At 39.8% G+C, this 18,947-nt stretch overlaps 2 protein-coding genes across 15 annotated transcripts in view; one reads left to right on the top strand and one right to left on the bottom strand.

Annotated features, from left to right (window-relative positions):
* slco5a1 (solute carrier organic anion transporter family member 5A1) overlaps positions 1–5,501 on the top strand; it is a 59,915-nt gene extending 54,414 nt beyond the window's left edge. For 6 of the 8 annotated variants that reach the window (XM_006633990.3, XM_015353717.2, XM_015353714.2 and 3 more), the window contains one exon: positions 60–700. In XM_006633990.3, coding sequence (XP_006634053.2) covers positions 60–508 — 449 coding nt within the window. In that variant the 3' untranslated portion in view covers positions 509–700. Of the gene's footprint in view, positions 1–59; positions 4,321–4,407 lie in introns of those variants that run through there. The other 2 variants (XM_015353719.2, XM_015353718.2) reach the window with 2 other exon arrangements.
* A 73-nt stretch (positions 5,502–5,574) lies between these two features.
* The window catches only part of sulf1 (sulfatase 1), a 54,595-nt gene continuing 41,222 nt past the window's right edge, over positions 5,575–18,947 (bottom strand). For 5 of the 7 annotated variants that reach the window (XM_015353762.2, XM_015353761.2, XM_006633991.3 and 2 more), the window contains 7 exons: positions 18,585–18,681; positions 18,403–18,497; positions 15,324–15,401; positions 14,226–14,398; positions 13,862–14,004; positions 12,873–12,996; positions 5,575–7,224 (listed from right to left, as the gene is read on the bottom strand). In XM_015353762.2, coding sequence (XP_015209248.2) covers positions 6,392–7,224; positions 12,873–12,996; positions 13,862–14,004; positions 14,226–14,398; positions 15,324–15,401; positions 18,403–18,497; positions 18,585–18,681 — 1,543 coding nt within the window. In that variant the 3' untranslated portion in view covers positions 5,575–6,391. Of the gene's footprint in view, positions 7,225–9,673; positions 9,728–11,953; positions 11,988–12,872; positions 12,997–13,861; positions 14,005–14,225; positions 14,399–15,323; positions 15,402–18,402; positions 18,498–18,584; positions 18,682–18,947 lie in introns of all 7 variants that reach the window. The other 2 variants (XM_015353764.2, XM_015353765.2) reach the window with 2 other exon arrangements.

Here is an 18,947-nt window from a genome sequence, read left to right as displayed (position 1 = left end):
GTAGGTCATGCGCCTGGGGCAGGACAGGAGCCTCATATTTCTCTCCTTCTTCCCGTCAGCTTACATTCCGACGCCCATTTACTTCGGCGCGGTCATCGACACCACCTGCATGCTCTGGCAGCAGGACTGCGGCGTGCACGGCTCCTGCTGGGAGTACGACGTCACCTCCTTCCGCTTCGTCTACTTCGGGCTGGCGGCCAGCCTCAAGTTCGTGGGATTCGTCTTCATCTTCCTGACGTGGTACTCCATCAAGTGCAAGGAGGACAGGCTGCAGAGGTGGAGGCCCCGGGCTTTGCCGGTGAGCACCGTCAGCGAGCTCGTCTGCAGCCCGGGGGGCCAGCACAACTATGCACGGACGCGCTCCTGCCCCGCCTTCAACTCCCGGGGCGAGCAGCCCGCGGCGGTCGCACTGAACCGGGAGCGGAGTAGCCAGAGCTGCCCCGACCGCTCCCTGGAAGCAATAATGTCCAAAGGAAGCGCACTGGAGCAGTCCGCTGCCGAAATGTAGAGTGCCGAAAGTCCCTCTTTAGGGATCTGCAGTGTACTTTGGTGCCCTGGGAATGCTTAAAAAGAGTGTAAAAAAAAAAAACCCGTGCCTTTGTCTTCGTCAGGTCACTCACACCAGTCATACGCTGAGCAGTATTGAGACAGGACATCCATTAACACACGCGCGGACACTCCACACCGATCGAGGGCTGGATACCTCACAACAATGAACGTGACTTCGCTTTCTGGTTTTCTCTTCCTATCCTTTTTGAGTTTTTTTTTTGGGGGGGGGGTTTGTTTATTGCGGTTGTGAGTAGTGCGCTTTTTTTTTTAAAACAAAAAATCTTTTTCCTTCTTGGAGTGAAAACTAGAGGCGAGAATCTGTAACCCCGTAGTCACATATTGTGCGCCTATCCTTAAAGCCTAACTAGACATTTTGTTTCCAAATAAAAAATGTACCTGTACTTAGAAGCTATATAATGTGGTGCTACGTGGAAAATTTGCGTTCCTACATATTCATCCGTAGATTTTGTAGTACATATCACCATAAAACGAACACAATTGAATTAAGCTAAGGTGAGAACACAGCTCCTTAGCAAGCACAAATGAAAATATGTACTATGCAATTTAATTTTCTTGTACCCTCAAAATTTCAATTTTTCCTTCTAGTCTCAACTTTGCTGAATTGCACCCATTTCTGTGTTGCTAACCCACTCCTTTTGAAGTTCTGTCTGATATTCTTTTTTTAGTTAGCACAGGTACAGAGTATTTGTAGTTATTTTTAAAAACCCCTTTCCTCCGTTTCCAGTTCTGGGGACTTCAGTGACTTGGAATGCACTGGGCTGTTCATTCAGGGTACGAAAACTCTATGTTTGCTCAGTTTGGACAAACATTGTAACAGTGCCTCAAGCTCTCCAGGCTAACACAGCATATGTTAGCAATATAGTCAGCTACTGATGTTACAAGGCCAGTTAGCCACAATATCAAGTTTTACCTGGAAACATAGTGTATGGTGTCCTGAATTAAGCAGGTAAAAAGTGTTGCAATGATTATCTGTTGTTTATTCCAAATACAAAAAAGTGGACAGTAAAACAGTATACTACTGTCTTTGTGGTTCCCACCATTCTGTACTGTACAGTTATGTAGATATACCAAGCAGGGACTGAAATGTGTACAGTTTTGAGGCTGCAATGGCAGGGAAAATCAAATTGGGGAAAAAAGTTTCCCCATTACAAAACACTGCTATTTGCTGTGAATGAGTCAGTGTTGTCTGCTGTGCTGCTTATTGATGACAGGGCCCATCCAAAAGTATTGCTGCAGAGCCTTGTCGATCCTAAACGAATAAACTCCTTGGGTACCTCATAGCTCCTCATCACACAGGCTGGATCTGGAGTCTTCTCCTTGTGACATCTATTACAGTGTTACAGGTCCAAGCTTCACAGCAGCAGAAGTGCATACTTCCTCTGTCAGCACTATGAATAATGGTATAGTCAGTAGCCTAGCCTGTCTCCACAGGACACTGAGCATGAGTAGTTTGCCGTCATAGATTTAGCTAGGTCTTAGTATTTTCAGAATATTACATACTTAAATAATCAAGTTCTGCTTTAAAAAAAATACATTTTTAAACAGTATTTAGGAAACTTTCCAAGTCAGCATTAGATAACAGAAAAGTACTACTGAGCATGGGCAGTAACTTTAATCCCTCGAAAAGAAAAGTAGCCTGGGCTTGAAGTTGTGTACAATAAAGTTCCGGAAACATTTCTCTCTTCAGCGTAAAAATCACATCTGAATGCCAATGTGAATATAGAGTTTTAACTAAAGTCTTTAGGGTATGAAGGAGTTTCTATTTTTTCTGGTTTCTGGGTGGGCAAAGAATTTCTTCAGCACTAACGTTTTATATAACTTATATAAATAAGTGCTTAATTATGTGCAGTAACCAAAAATTACAGGTTCGTCGTACTTGAAACATTAATTATGTATCTTACAGGGAACTGTTGAAACTGTGAAATTTACGGATTGTGACGCTGGTTAGTGAAAATAACCAGCTATTACTTCAGAATCAAGACACAGCTAAATTGATCTTCCAGTATGTATGTCCGTACAACATATGTGTGCCACCTACCAGTTCAGTAATTCAGTAAAGCCTATCACATTATCGTTATATACTGTAGGAATTTAATTTGAAATATTTCCATTGGATGAAACAACAGCTTTAAATGCCCGTAATAATTGCCTAAAGGCAGTTCAAAGAAATAGGGGTCCCATGAGAGACATGCTTAAGTTTTGTTGTCTAGAAAACCATGAGACCATGATAAAACCAAGAATATTTGTTCTTGCTTTCTGGTTTTGAGGTGAAGGAAGAGATGTTTCCTTGTGTTACAGCCTGCGACTCTGGTACAGGCATGTGTTCAGAGTTTTGCTCCCCTCACCTCCAAGGTGTACGTTATCTAGGCGTTTTGAAACGGTGACAGATGTTTGAGATGTGCTTATGAAGTTACCTGTTCAGGCTGCTGTGTATTAAAAGCTACACTGTGTAGCAATGACCTGTGTTGCATACAGAACAAAGAATCTGGTCCCATAAGACATCACAATACATATCATCAGCTGCCAGAACTCTTGCTATAGTCAATAACCCCTGTTATAACACCTGTTATATTGGGGTTATAACCCCAATAACCCCTGTTATTGGCTATCATTGTCCATGGTATTGTGCTGTGGTTCCACTTCTATGTATTCCAAATATATAATACACAGTGCACAATTTTTACATTGCAGGTGTCTGAATAGGACAGTTAACTTTATAAGCAGTTAACAGTGTCTTTTTCTTTTTTAGAGCAGGCCAGAATGTTGCAATGTAAATACGAGCTCTGGCAGTGGCTTTAACAGCAGTGTCTCCCACCAGTCATTGGTTTTATGTATTCATGCACCACTCTGATTGGCTGATGACCACAACGCAATAAAAACATATCTTTTTTTATCTTTAGACCAGAGTTTGACTCCGGAATCGTTCCTAATCAAAAATTGCCTAAAATGACTTGCTGTAGTACCTTGCTCTCTAGCAACTTTAAGCAGCTAATCATGTTTTAGAGCATTGTAAGTCACATGGATTTTGAAATGCGTATTTTACAAATGTTAGAAAACAAGGCTTAATTCGTACACCAAAATAAAATGTAAATGCAGACAATAGCAGTATTTATTATAACATTCTGGCTGAATATTGGGGGATAAGTATGTATTACTGCAAAATTTTTACTTTTTCAGTATCTGCCTTACATACTTTCATAATTCATAAAATGTTATGTTGATACTACTTTAAGACCATTCATTGTAACATCTAAGAGATTGATTGGGTTATTCTTGCTAACGTCTTGCAAAAAGACGCTTAACTTGAATTGGTTTTAAATCGGATTTTCAAAGAATTTTCCAAATCTGTCTTTCTGAGGGGACAGCTGGGTGAGTTGGTGAAGAGGGTTATGCTTTTTTGTGGTTTAGCTGCTTTTTTGAATTCTCATGGAATGGTGAGCAAAGAATGGTTAAACTTTTTTTGTTAAAAAATGGGCATTTATTACAACCACATACCTCTTATCACCAAGTGAAAGCAACTCTCCAGGAGCATAGAAAGCGATGCCACAAAGTGTGCTGTCTACTGCAGCAACCTCCTCTTTACTACTGTCAGTGTCTGTGGTGTAACTGTGATGCACAGAAAGAGACAATTGCTTGAATGTTGTTTTTTTCATGTGGATTATTTTTGGGTAGTCTGTAGATTTCTTTTTTATTTTCCTTGTTTTTTGTTAATATTGTATTTATTTCAATAAAGTTTTAAAAAGCTGTAAATCTCTCGTTACTGCTCAGAATAATTTTGAACACTGCTTCCAAATTTTTTAGGTACTTGATATACTGTACATCCTCATTCTCTTTCAGAGCTGTGGAAGGACGGCGACTGTGAATCCTCCTGACAAAGACTAAACTTCATTTACCAAATTTTGCTCTTTGAAGAATTCCACTATGTGAGATGAGAAGTACATTACAAAGACCCTGATTATGTCATAAATTTAGCTCTGAGTAGTTTTTCTATTGTACATCTCACGTGTTATTCTAAGGTTAAAGGTACGCTTGATGACAGAGCACAATAGGGAAATGGTCTCTGGGACAAAAAAGTTAAGGTGTCCTGGCCCAATTTCCTTCTGGCATTTACCAATCATGGTTTCCTAATAATCCCATCTATGACCTGGTTTGATCTGCTCCTGTGGCTGGAAGGTTGCCGGTTCGTATCCCGCGGCCGGCAGAGGAATCCTTCTCCATTGGACTCCTTAACCCCAACTGCTCCAGTGCTGACCCTGCGCTCTGACCCCAGGCTTCTCTCGCTGTCTGTGTGTCTCATGGAGAGCAAGTTGGGGTATGCGAAAAGACAAATTCCTAATACACGAAATGTTATATGGCAAATAAAGTGATCTTATGAATGAACAAACAATTAGCTGCATTATAGTGTGAGTTTTAGCTTCCTTGTACAAATAAAGCATATTGTGGCAATGGCTGTTTGCCCCCTGATGCTCGGCAGTGAGACTTAGACACCCTTGGGCTGGAGCTGGAACATGCTGTCTGTCTGTTCCTTTGCTAGCCCGGGGATTCACTCCTTTGGGAGGGTCTGAAGCAGAAAGGTGTTTATGCTCACTCACTCGTGTCTGATCCAAGTAATGTGTGCTGCAATTTATCTTTTTTTTGGTCATGTTTGATGTAACTTGCGCATTTGTGACTCTGGGATGTTCTCTCCCCTTGGTCAAGTATTCAGAAGTATTCATTGACCCAAGTCTTCCAACAGTTCGTTAAGACAGGTGTAGTATCCTGGGACTGGAGAATTGATTTTGTACTACCCATCAATAAGGGTGAGAAAACTGAACCAAGTAATTAAAGACCAATAAATCTGATTTATGTTACATGTGAGATTACAGACAACAATAATTAGAACTAAACTAGAGGATCAATTGAATGATAGTATCTCAGGAGATAACATGGATTTAGAAATGTTAATTGTTGCTAGCTAATTTGATAAGAGATTTCAGAACAGCCAACAACAGAAATGGACACATATTGTACATACAACATTTTATATTTGGATTTTTAGACCTTTGATAAAGTTAAACATAAAGAGGTTAATTCTCAATTTACAGGCAGCATAGATTTGCGGTCCCATACACTGCCTGTCAGTAAACCAGGATCCATTTTAAATGGTTAAAGGTTGTAACTATTCAGAATTATTCATCAAAGTTGTGGTACATTTTCAAAAACCAGCAAACTGGTTCTTTGCACACAAGTGAACTCTGCTAATCAGCTTTCACATAAAATATTTTTTCTAATCAAACTTTATTCAATGCAGTGAATACCAAATAATGTTGTTACCTTTGTGTTATGGCCAAAATCTCTGGAAGTGAAAAACAAAATAAAAAAAAACCAACAAGACAATTCTAAGAAAGGCAGCAGGGACAACTGTGAAAAGGGTCAAATGTTAAAAGTGCATTAGAGTTTCATTGAAAACTGTTGGAATCACAATTGTCAGTGGTTGTTATTATGGAAGTGCACTGCAATGGTTTAACCATTTATATGACCTATGTTTGATACAAAATATATATATATATTATAAAAAAACACTTGGGATGCAATTATCCACTTGGCATTTAAAAATTAAATTTCAGCATTTAAGTACAGCTGCAATTCTTTTGTTTTTCAGTTTCATAAAACTTAACACTGATGTCTAATTACCAAAAGCACCTGTATAAAAATAATCATATAGTAATAAATTCTAACTCGGATTCGAGGATGAGAAGACCTGTCCTGCACTGACATGTGTCCCATGTTCTTGTTGTGGCTTTACAGTGTCTTTCATCCGAGTGTCCTGCTTTCAGTTTATTCAGTTGAAGGGAGAAGAGGGTGAGCCGCTACCTTCTGACCCAGGGATATCAGAACTCTGCAGCTCTCTCGGGCTTTCTTGACTCCTACTCTGCACAGTGTTCTGCTTGAGGGGACCAGGAGTGGTCACCTGGGCAGTAAAGTTCACTGTCCGCTGTAGGATGGGAGAGTTCGGCTCCACCAGAAGATAACCTTGGGCCTCAAAATTGTCGTCCTTGTCCTCTTCCTTGGGCGGGGCAAGGTCAAACGGCAGGCTGGAGGCCGAGCGCAGCAGGAGGTCGTGCCTCGTCTCGATCTCGGTGAAGCCGTTCCCGCTGAAAATGAGCCCGTCTCCATCCAGGCCTTCTTCCAGCTGCTGCGCCCACGTTTCCTTTGGGGTGTCGCTCCGGGGCTCTGGGTCGGCGTAGAGTTTCTCCGGTATCTCGTTACGGGATTCAAGTTTCTTCTCGGGAGGTGTAAAGCTAGGCCTCGATGCCGGATCAACTGCTGTGGGGGGCGCCGTGGCAGCACCAGGCTGCGCGCCCACCCCAAGCGAAGCTGCACCGCTGGATTCGTCCTCCAGCGAGTCCGTGAGAGGCTCGTCCCCTGAGGCAGACTCGTTAAGGGTTTCAGGCTTTTTAGTTGTGTTTTGTTCATCAAAGTTGCTCAGCAGTGCAAACATACTATCTACATCCTTCCAAAAATTAGTCCAGTCGTCCAGGCTCAGACTATAATTGTTTCTGTACTCATACAGGCTCTCGTTCACACTGTACATATCTTCAAGTCCTTGCCAGTTGACGTCATCGGTGAAGTTGGGCAACTTAGCCTTTTCGTCCATTCCATAGTGGCTGTGCGCTACAGGTTAAACAAAGGATAAAGAAATGTCTGTGAATGCATGTAAAATGCATGTCAGAGCAAATCACTCTTGGATATTTTCCTTTAATTTAATCACATGCAGTCATGCACCCTCTATGGGATCAAGACTTGATTAGACATCCCATCTGCCAGTACTGAAATATCAAACCCACATACATTTCTGTACGTATGTTTTTGAGGAAGAATCTGTATATTTGCTAAGACAATTGAACAGCAGTCTCAAATGAATGCAATATTAATACATATCAGAAACAATATGACCACAATGTGTCAATTGAGATTTTTACAAATGTAGTATCTTGTGTTGTTTAGACCCGTTCTTTATGAACATAAATTTAAACTATAAAGAGCACACTGTTTAATCAAAGGTCTTGATAACCCATCAGCATTCCCACAGGAACATCAGTCTTTTTAGAAAATTCCAAAAAGACTGAGTATTCAGGAAAACCTTTGAATAGTACAACGTTTGCAGAGGTGGCCTGGAGCTTCTTAAAAATAAGTGAGGGAAAATGCATTATTGGCAGATTCGAAAAGGATGAACTGATAAGCAAAAAAGAACAGGTGGATCTGGAAAAAAAAAGAGACAATGGTTTGCCAAAGGAAACACTATTAAAGGAGGAAAATGAGAACATGGAGAGCCCTTTTCTGAAGGGATTCAGGACTCTCCTCAATGAGCCCTGTAACTCATCTGACCCACTACAAAAGAGAGATTTTTTTCAGAGCACTGCTGAGGACTGATATAAGAGGGTGAAACAGCAGTAAAAAGTACACCTAAAAATCCTCTCAAACATGCTATGCAAAGCACTAGAAAGTGTCAAGCCAATGGCTTATACTTATAGCTTTTCGTCTGTTTTCAAGCCAGCCTGCAGCACTGTGTCAGACCATGTACTCTACGCTGTGTTCATTTTGCGCTGTGACCAAATGCAAGCGATGAAGATTACACCCTGCAAAGAAGGTGCAAATCATAACCTGCCTGCTAAATTATTTTGAATTCCACTTTTTGTGTTCTGGTTTCAGTATCCAAAGCATACTCACAGCTGGCTCATGAACCGACAAAGAATGAAACAACTGTTTGGACCTGAGCCATCATAATGGTACAAAGATCATCCAAAACCGAATATTCTGTTGTTCCAACTACAGAGCAACAGTTAATTCATTTCAGAGAATAACGGGGAATACGTAGGCTTCTTTCCACCGTGTGACAAAAAAAGGCAGTGGTGGCTCTGAGTGTCACAGCTTTGCCCACTTCACATCCACGAATGTAAGTAGTCTTATAGGTTACAGCCGACTGTTTTAAATGTGCACGATCTGAGCACCGAGAAATGAAACAGTGCACAGGGCTAAGATAAGGAGATGTGGATTGAGTGTCTGCTTTCAGAGGGGAAAATGTTAAAGAGCTACCAGATGAACCTCCAGCATCTGCAGAATTCTGAGGCTCAAAACGAGCTGCCTTGACTCACAGCTACAAATCAGATCTTCCATTGTACCCCCTGAAAAGAAAAAGGAGCTCACCAAATAATTACTTTGGGGGTTTTTTCTCAGGGGGGGCTTTCATGTCTGCTAATGTTTGGAAGTACCAGATTATTAAACCTACACAAAGCCATGGTCACCTTTCCTTGAATTCAGGAAGGATGGCAAAATTAAAAATAAAAACACACACAACAATGCATGATATGCACCAAGAGCACAGATAAAGAAGAACCCTCAAAAGGTAAAGATGAAATCACCTGAAAGAGCTAAACCAGAGGTGTTTAATTTCATTTTATACTGCTGTTCTGTTTTCAAATCACTAATCTAGTCAGGAGGTATTTTTTTAAAAATAATGAAGTCCGGGATGATTTCATCTTTAATAAACTTTAAGCAAATTGAGAAAAGGCTAAAATGGAAAAAAATACAGACTTACTTATACATATATGGGATATATTTACACTGCTGTGCAAATGTTTTGCATGTTTCTGCTCTTTTCACAGAATGTTTTTTCTTATTTGTGCAGAAACACAACACTATGAATGACTTGCACTGAAGTTGGGTTTATTGCATTTTAAGCTTAAATTGAATTCTGATAAATATGTATTTTGTTAACACCCTTTTAACTTTAAGGATGTTTAGAGTTGATATTAATGATGAGCATCATCTGAAAATGATTACATTTATAAATGCAAAGGAGTTGCAACTGATCAATGTGAATTGATTATTGATTATTGATTAGCAGCAATTAACAGCAAATTGTTAGAATACATAACAGCGGTCAATTGCTGATACTCATTTTGATACTGTATATTGTAACTCCTGATTGTGCTTAAGATGTATAAGAATTTTGCATAGCAGTGTATACATGCAGATTAAAAAAAAAGAAGATAAAACACCTTAGATACCGTGTGGAGATAAAAATAGTAATGTCAATTGTAACGTTGGCTAAGCAACTCACGCGGATGAAAAACTTGGCCTCCTCAACTTTGACCACTTTCGATGCTGCTGTAGCCTGGTAAGCAGGTTATCAGAAATGGAAAAAGTCAAAAAAAGGACAGAAAGGTCAACAGCTGCTCACTGTAATTCAAGCGGAAATATATAACTGTGTTCATTCAGAAAAAACTTGTTTTGTCTTCTTATGTCCATGTGTAACATGAGGAATCCTTTCAACCAGGTTTAGAAAGAGATTGCACTTTCAATTCTATGGACTGGACTGGCCCGTTCAATAGCTGCTTCGCTTTTTGTGCGATAGTCACAATAAATGTGACCGTGTTGATGCTGTGATGCTTTCAGTCACTGTGGGGATAAAGAGGCAGCCTTCCTTACAGATATACCTCTTCCACAATCCTGTGGAAGGATCATCTACCACGTGTTAATGAAAGGAATGTGAACATCCATTCCTTACAGGCATCTGAGTGGAGAAAGCTCACCTTACAAAGCAACATGAGACCAGAGACACAAAATCAGGCCTCTGGATGAGGGTTCCCCTACCACCACGAGACATCTGTGAGATGTTACGTGTTAGCAAGACACAAGACAACCTCAGATACACAACCTAATGTTACTATATCCGGATTCAGGAGGTGGGTGAAACAAAATGATAGAAGAAGAATTTTCCCCTGGGTGAGGACGGATTCATGGATTGGCCTAACTTAATAATATTTTCTCTGGAAAAATATATAGTATGAACAACCATGCCAGAACATCCAGGACATCCATTGCCAGCAGTTACCTAATATGATATCAACCAAACACCTTTCAGATGGCCATAGATATTAATTTCCACTAGATCTAGGACCAAAGGATCTCTGTTACTTTCAGTTTATTTTCAGGAGTTGGAACAGATTACCAGTATTGCTACCAGAGTCACATATGTACTCACTGTGCCAATGACTGTGCACTGTTGGTTGCAACAGCTACCCTAAAACAGTGATTTTCGAAAATTAGCCTGTTTACACTAAGTGAAAGTCCCCACATAAGCTTGTATGGCATACATGCACAATACATTATTGGACCTCCCTATTTCAGACATATACAGTATGTCATTACAGTTCACTAGTAGATAATGTAGCCTGACTGCAACCAACCACAAAGTTAGAATATTCATTTCCATTAAACAAATAATAAAACAGTGATTGTAAACTCCGAAACTCGAAAAGTTTTACACAGGAAAGTAATTTTCGGGGTCAGGTTCCTATGCAGTTTTTCCATCATATTTTAACTAAATTGTGTAGCAATGTTTTCTTCTCCTTTGCCAACCACTCTATGGACTTGTTATCCCTTCCACTTGTTATCTCTAACCATTCTGCATTCACTTTCATTTCATTCACTATGTCTGAGCAAAATACGTTTATCAGCTGTCGAAAAATTAAAAGGATGAAAAATGACTTCTCAGAAAGGAAACACTCATGATTAAAATGCAGATTCAAAAGCATATCTAAACTAAGTGTGAAAAATTGCAAAGAGACACTTCAATCAATTCAGTTCTGTGCAAATTATTTTCAAATGAAAAATCTAAAAAGAACAATTAAATATATTTTTTAATGAATGCTTATACAGAAATAGCATTCTGTGAGAACAATGTGTCTTTCTTTTTCCTGCAAAGGCAGTGGCAAGTTATAATTTAGCTACACCCATTATTGTTTTCATATATGAGCAGCTACTTTACTGTCTGAACACTGGGAAGTTTATTTCTGTATTTTTCAACGGCATGGAGTATTATTATAAGTTTCAGTCTTCCTTTGTTAAATGTTACCTGTTCTTCAGACTATCTGATTTGGTTTCCTTTGGAATTGATACAAAAATAGCATCATCAAAAGAAACATGACATCCTAACTGCATGCAAAATGTTTACTCTCAGGGAAAGATGAATTCAAATTAAAAATGATACACTAGATCCTCTAAAACTAATGACAATTAATGAGGTGCTTCTGAGAAGTGACCGAATGCTATAAATGACAAAAACATTATAATTTAATAATGTGTAAATGGAAAAATGATAAACTGTCAGTAAAAACAGTGCTGCATTAAATGGTGCTTAAAATAAAGGTTCTAGTCTTGTGCCAGCAACAGAGGTTTAAAATAAAAACACCTGGTCTGTAACAGATGGTTAAATACTTGTTAGATCAAACCAGCATGCATCACAATTTTAGCTCAATGCGTCATGAAATATTAGTGGAAATGGACTGGCTCATGCAGTTATTGGAAAGCCACTGAAGAAAACAAAAAGTGGGGATACCTGTGTGGATCATAGCTTCCTCCATCTTTATTTCCTGATTAGGAAAATAAGAGCAATTTTATATTAATGCCTAAATCAGTAAAAAAACATTCGAACTGGTTCTTCATGCACAGCTTCTAGTTCCTAAAGAGAAATGCACTTGGTTAAATATTTGAAGGATCAAAGAGAAGAGTAAAGAGGGACAGAGTTTGGACAAGGCAGTAGATTGGGGGTAGGATGTAAATCCCATTCTCTATGGAGCTAGATCAATAAAAAATATAGTGTTATCTCCAGACTGAGTGAGTAAAATGTTAAGGTTTTGGCACAAGTTAATGTTCATTAATGTTTAACAGACTGTTGAAGAAGTATTAACTTCTGCCAAGAAGAATACATGTAGTAGAATGAACTTTTTAACAATTAAAAAGGTGGGGCTTGCTGTTTTTTATTTTCATTTGTTTAGGCCCATAAAACCTTCATGCATACCTCAAACATTGGATTTGATTTGTTGGAAGGCATATAATTCAGAATTATGACATGCACAATTTAACCTTTTTGGCATTCACATAAAAAGCTTTCACATGCACATTTCTAATGTGTTAATAATTCCCAGTTTTCTGTCTTGTTATGCATGGCCATTGGCATCTGATCTGTTTTCTTCAGTTATAATGGATATTTATCATTAACATAGATATGTTCAGACCTCAAAACACTGCCACAGACTGGGAAGAACTTTATTTGAACAACTGAGGTTAAATTGAGTGTTTTATGTATATTTTAACTACAGCAGGTGAATGAGTCCGATAAAGAAATTGTATCTGAAAACTGGAAAAACCTGATCACATAAACTGAGCAATTGATGGGCTATCAAGCTTTTCCAGGGAAATCCAGTTTTCACTTCACAGAACACAAGACAAATGCCCAAAGAAAATCAATCCATTACCTGTTTCCTGCACCTTAGGTCGGGGGTTGCACTGTCTGTGACCCTGGCAGCTTCTCAGCTCCATTAGTTGTGAATGAAGTTGATTTAAAACATCTCTCTCCACAGTGTAAACAGCATTTGTCAGCTGCAGACATTTAAAAGAAGAACCCAACAATGACTCACAGGAGGGGGAATGGGTCGTGCTAAGACTAAGCAAGCACATAGTTGTAAGATCTTTTCACGTCATCTATCAGTTTTTTTTAAATCTGAATAACCATTTGTTCATTTCCATGTGAAAATATACAGATGCATTATTATTATTATTATTATTATTATTATTATTATACCCCATGTACTGTGTATGGCTGGGCTTCTTCCTGAAACAGTCTGAGTCAATTGTGCTCAGGGTACTTGCTCAGGCTATCTGGGCCTAAAACCTTCCAGTTATGAGTCCAGAACCATAACTGCACTGTTGAAGTGCAATGAAGTACAAAGAAATGCATCAGAGTTCGTGGAACACTGGTAAAAATGCCCTAATGGTATTTTTTATATCTGTCCATTCATCCTTTTCTGAGCCCCTTTATCCAGTACAGGGCGGCGGGGGATGCTGGAGCCTAACCCATCATGCAACAGGATACACCCTGGACAGAACGGCAGTCCACAAACACACTCACAGCCCACTTTTCCCAGAAGCCAGTTAAGGTACCAGTATGTCTTTGGACTGTGGGAGGAAACCAGAGCACCCAGAGAAATGTGAGAAAACAGGGAGAACATACAAACTCCACACAGTAGCACCCCGGGAATTAAACACAGGTTCTCAGCACTGTGGGACATCAGCTCTTACCACTGTGCCATCCACAAATGGGCACAGTATATTTCGTAGTTTTGGTGTCAGCCACAGAATGACATTAAATGTGGAATAACATTATGCAGTTATCAAATACTAAAACTACTTTAGTTTAAACAGGGATGAGGTGACTTACAGTAACATAAGGAAGAAGAGCTCTCACCTGGTATGGATCATTGTTCATGTCGAAGTATTCCAGGAATCCAGTGGCGAACTCACAGAAGAGGATGTTGTGTGTCTCATTAATGGTGCGCAGACACCAGTAGGTATTGTTGTTGGAACTGGTGCAGGTGCAAAATGCTCCCACTGCAATTGAAGGTTAGAAAACCGGGGTCACAATTTCCCCACACAAGGCTTCGGATATGACCATGAGAAATTCTGCATCGTTCTCGCTTTTTCCCCGGATGTGGTTAAAACGACGTGTTGCTGAACGACAACACCGCAAAGATCAGCCGCCCGGCAAGACAGGCGAAGTTGACCTCAGAAACGGTGTTTCAGATCCAGAGCGAGATATGAAAAGGACTTACGGTTCCAGAAAGGCGCGGTCTGCCAGTGGTCGTTGTTGTGAGTGAAACAGGTCAGGCCCGGCAGGCTGCAGTCGTCGCCCTTCTTCAGACGCTTCTTTTGTTTCCTCTCCTTCTTTTTCCGCCGGATCTCGTTAAATAGCTGGACTTTACTGTCCACCTCTTGAGCTGCTTCCCTAAGAGAAGAAGGCAAGAGTGGTTATGAACGGTTATGAAGGCACTAACTCAGATGAGGCGGATACGATCCAAACCAAACCTCATATTATGTGCCACACTGGTTTGACTTACGAAAAATCTTTCCCACTTATCTTTCCCACTTAGATTATGCTACAGGCACAATCAGGTGTACACTGTTCTTGGTTCATTTTTGAATGTTTTCTTGTCTTATTGTTCTCTGTATTTTGATATTAACATATATACGGAAGAAGACAATGCTTCCTGTCTACATATCATTGTTTTGTATCATGCTGTATAAAGGATAAATATGATTACATCTCAGTGGTTATCAAAGGGATAATTATCTGCACACATATTATAAAAGTCTCATGTTTCTTTGATGTCGCTGTACTGTAAAATGACTGGGTGTTAAATTTTTACATCCATTTACTCTGTAAAGGCTGTTCTCTGCCAAATACTACAGGTGTTGTCCAATGGATTTTAATGCTTCCAGGCAATTACTTTTGTCACTGAGAAATGGGGTTATAATATAATTTTGCCGTGAATCTCATCAGGGGTATTACTACATTAATGGATAAAAAAAGTGTTTGTTATATGAAAAGGGAAAACTGTTGATAACGTTGAGAAAACAATCATTTTAGAATGCAAGACCCCCAAATTCTTCATTAGATAACCATTTCCCCTCCAGCCGAACTGCTTTTCTACGAAAAGGAATTTATGTCGGGTTGCTGTAATAGTTTCTTTTGGCATATCCTTAAGAGTGGAGACAATGAACTGGTCAGTGTTTCCTATTGATGTACTGTAGGTCAGGAGTGTTGCAGGGGTGGGATAACCACTGCAGTCCTCCGTGTGCTCTAAGCTGAAATGAAGAGCAACCTGGCAACAGAAAGTTGTTGTGAACCACTTCAATAAGACAATACTCACTTAAAAGGATGGAGATGACCATTCTTGTTCTTCAGCCTCTCAGCTTTGTTTCTCTGTCCTTTCTCTCTCACATAGTAGCTGTGGTATTTATAGAAAGACAATCACAGAAAAGGTTACACTAGCTCCTGTCAGAAGAGTCAGTTTTACAGCCTTCAATGAGGAGTGTCTACAGTGCTTTACAGAAGTATTCAGACCTTCTGTAGCATCCCATTTTGTGAAATCACAAAACTTCTTGGCTCAATCTCTCTTAGGTTCCTTGGGTTCAAGTCATTTCATATGTTGTCAGGGCTTTGACTGGTCTATTCAAGAACATCCACTTGCTTGTTCTTAAGCCACTCCGGTTGAGCTTTTTGTGCTTTTAGCCATTGACCTGCTGAAACAGTAAATTTTGTTTTCACAGGTTTTTAGGTTTGCTTTTACTTTCACCTATGTTCACAGGCCTTTCCAGCCCCTGCTGTTGAGAAGCAGAACTATACTATAATGCCACCCCCTTGCCTGACATTGACAACAGGCATGGAGTTGACTGAGTGAGGCACTATGCTACCTGTATATGTGTTACAAATGTAAAAATTTTGCATTTCAGCCAAATTAAATATATTTGGTTTGCCACAGGTTTGCAGTATATCACCCTGCAACTCACAACTGGCAACCCACTGAAGCTAAGCAGGTGTGAGCCTGGTCAGTACCTGGATGGGAGACCTCCTGGGAAAAACTAAGGTTGCTGCTGGAAGAGGTGTTAGTGGGGCCAGCAGGGTGCGATCACCCTGCAGTCCATGTGGGTCCTAATGCCCCAGTATAGTGACGGGGTCACTATACTGTAAAACAGGCGCCGTCCTTCGGATGAGACGTAAAACCGAGGTCCTGACTCTCTGTGGTCATTAAAAATCCCAGGGCGTTTCTCGAAAAGAGTAGGGGTGTAACCCCGGCGTCCTGGCCAAATTTCCCGTTGGCCCTTACCAATCATGGCCTCCTAATAATCCCCCTCTATGAATTGGCTACATTACTCTGCTCTCCTCCCCACTGATAGCTGATGTGTGGTGAGCGTTCTGGCGCACTATGGCTGCCGTCGCATCATCCAGGTGGATGCTGCACATTGGTGGTGGTGGAGGGGAGTCCCCATTACCTGTAAAGCGCTTTGAGTGGAGTGTCCAGAAAAGCGCTATATAAGTGTAAGCAATTATTATTATTATTATTATTATTATTATTATTATTAAATGTTATCTGTTGCAAACTCCTTGCAGGACCTGAGATGTTTTTCTTTCAGTAATGGTATCCTTCTTGACAATCTGCCATACAGACCAGCTGTGACTAATCACTATTGTCTTCCATCTCTCGTATCTTTGCCTGAAGTTCGCTATGACTGAAGGACCTTGCCCAGACAGATGTATTTCTTCTGAAATCATGTGAACCACTATTATTACACACAGACAGACTCAAATAATTGAGTGGGTCATTAAGGTAATGTTGAGCACTTCAACTAATTTTTAATTCCACGTTAATTATCTATTTACATCTTTCTTTTTGTTGTTTGCTTTGCATGTGTTGAGTAGGTTGCATATATATATCAAATAATAATTGCTTCTTCAAAGTGTTAAGACTTTAAAGTGTATACTAAAAACAATAAGAGTCTGAATACATTTGTAAGGCACTATATTTGAAAAACAATCATATCAAAAGAAGCAAATAACTGTGAATCGGCATTTATTCAATTTAATTCACAGCACCATATTATTACCCTATAATTTGCTGTATTACTTATTCAATTTTCACATTAATTTATAACAGAAATCTAATCATGAGAGCCAGGATAAAATACTGAAAATGATGACAAGAAGCAGGTAGTAATAATTAGTGAAAACTATGAAGACATCTTCTGCTTCACTGCTAAGATATTTTAGCCTTTTACACCCTCCTTGAGATCATCCCTTAGCTCATTGAAAGGAATGAGGTGTTCCTTCCAAAGAAACTGCTTAGTGAGCTCAAATTCAAAGACACTGACAGGTTTCAGACTCATAGATAGCCCATATAGATAGCCCATATAGATATTCCCTGTATTAATGTTTGTTAAAGGGTGCTATGTTGCTACTTTACTAAGTAAAATACCCAGCAGTAATTAAACTTAAACTAGCAGTAATGAAGTACTTAATCCAGATTAAAGAGGAAGCCTGAAAGATTTGAAAACCATGATTATTTTTTAACCATTTTGGAGCCTAGCTAAATCTAAGACACCATTGTGCAGAATAGTCCCTATTGGTCTGTCTCTCTTTATAAGGCTATTTTCTGGAGCAAAAAAAAGGACTATTCAGATCCTGTAAAAGCCTGTAGAATGCAGTTATGATCTCATTTTCTATCATTTATATATAGAATACAGGAATTCTATATATAAATCTGTCAAACCGATCCTTACTCAAACTTCTGAAAAGTGAACGCTGTCCTCTAGTGGCGCAAGAGCTGTAATGTAAATCATAGCTGGCTTACAGTCTAGTCAGTTCTAATGGGTTGCATTGTAAAACTAAGGAACAGCTCTTAACTACGTTTTGAAATGGAGCCAAGAAAGGTAGAAACGTTTATTTTAAGAGCAATGTAATATCTTACCATACTGAATTAAATTTCAACTGTGCTTAATACTTAGCTTTACACAGAACCTGACTAAAATTCCAAGATTTACACCTCGCCCAAAAGGATTTAGATATTAAACACAGCCATAGCATTTTAGGTTTGAAAGCCATAATATTTTTCACACTCTGCACCAGGCAGTAGTTCCTTTTGAACAGGCGTCTCCTCGTTACTATTTACACTTGAAAAATAATTCTGACAATACCTATGGCATGGCTAGGTAGGTTTTAAATGGCATTAAGCAAAAGTAGAAATGTAATTGTTTTTTGAAATCCCCCAGGCGTAGAAATCGGCCTCCAAAAACCTGTGTTAAATTTTGTTTTCTACAAGCTACGCTTGAGGAAGGGTAAGTTATTTCTTGTGGATATCCATAAATGAATCCGGAAAAGAGGGGGGGGATCACCGAGATGAAATGGCGGAAGGAAAAAAACAAACTCGTAAGAACTAATCCAATGAGACTAACCTCTTCTTGCTACAGTCACACTCGTCTGGACGTCTCCGCTTCAGATGCCCCCTCACTTCCCTCAGATTCTTGATTTTGTCTTGAAGCGCTTCAATCTACACGTAGATTTGACGGGACAGGTCAATGGTCGTTTCACAAAGCAGACAGTTCAGAAGGTATGAGTATCGGAAACGCTGCAATACCTCTTGGTCAACGTAGCTCTTGTGGTCTTTCCAGGCCCTGGACGACTGGTAAATCTCCCTCTCACAGTGCACTGTGTCATTTACTAGGATGTAGCACCTGCGAGGCCGAGATGAAGGTCGTTATATGAACAGAAAGGGGGGCAGACCTGCCATATTCGTCTGCCCTGCTGCGCAGCACAGAGTGGCAGTGAATTTTGAACTCTCCCCCTTCAGCTGTTTTATGATCCTGACTGTCAAATGTAACATAAACGTCTCCATTTGCACGTGATTGTGATTGTGTTGTGCTTGTCTTTTCATTTGAATTTGTATTTTTTTTAAATAGTGTATGTACTCCAAAAGTGTTCTCTTGCTGTACCGAAAGCA

This window comes from Lepisosteus oculatus, chromosome 6 (assembly GCF_040954835.1).
Source record: "Lepisosteus oculatus isolate fLepOcu1 chromosome 6, fLepOcu1.hap2, whole genome shotgun sequence".
NCBI lineage: Eukaryota > Metazoa > Chordata > Actinopteri > Semionotiformes > Lepisosteidae > Lepisosteus > Lepisosteus oculatus.
Note: the sequence above shows the minus strand (reverse complement) of the source record. Positions and strands in the feature narration are given on the sequence as shown.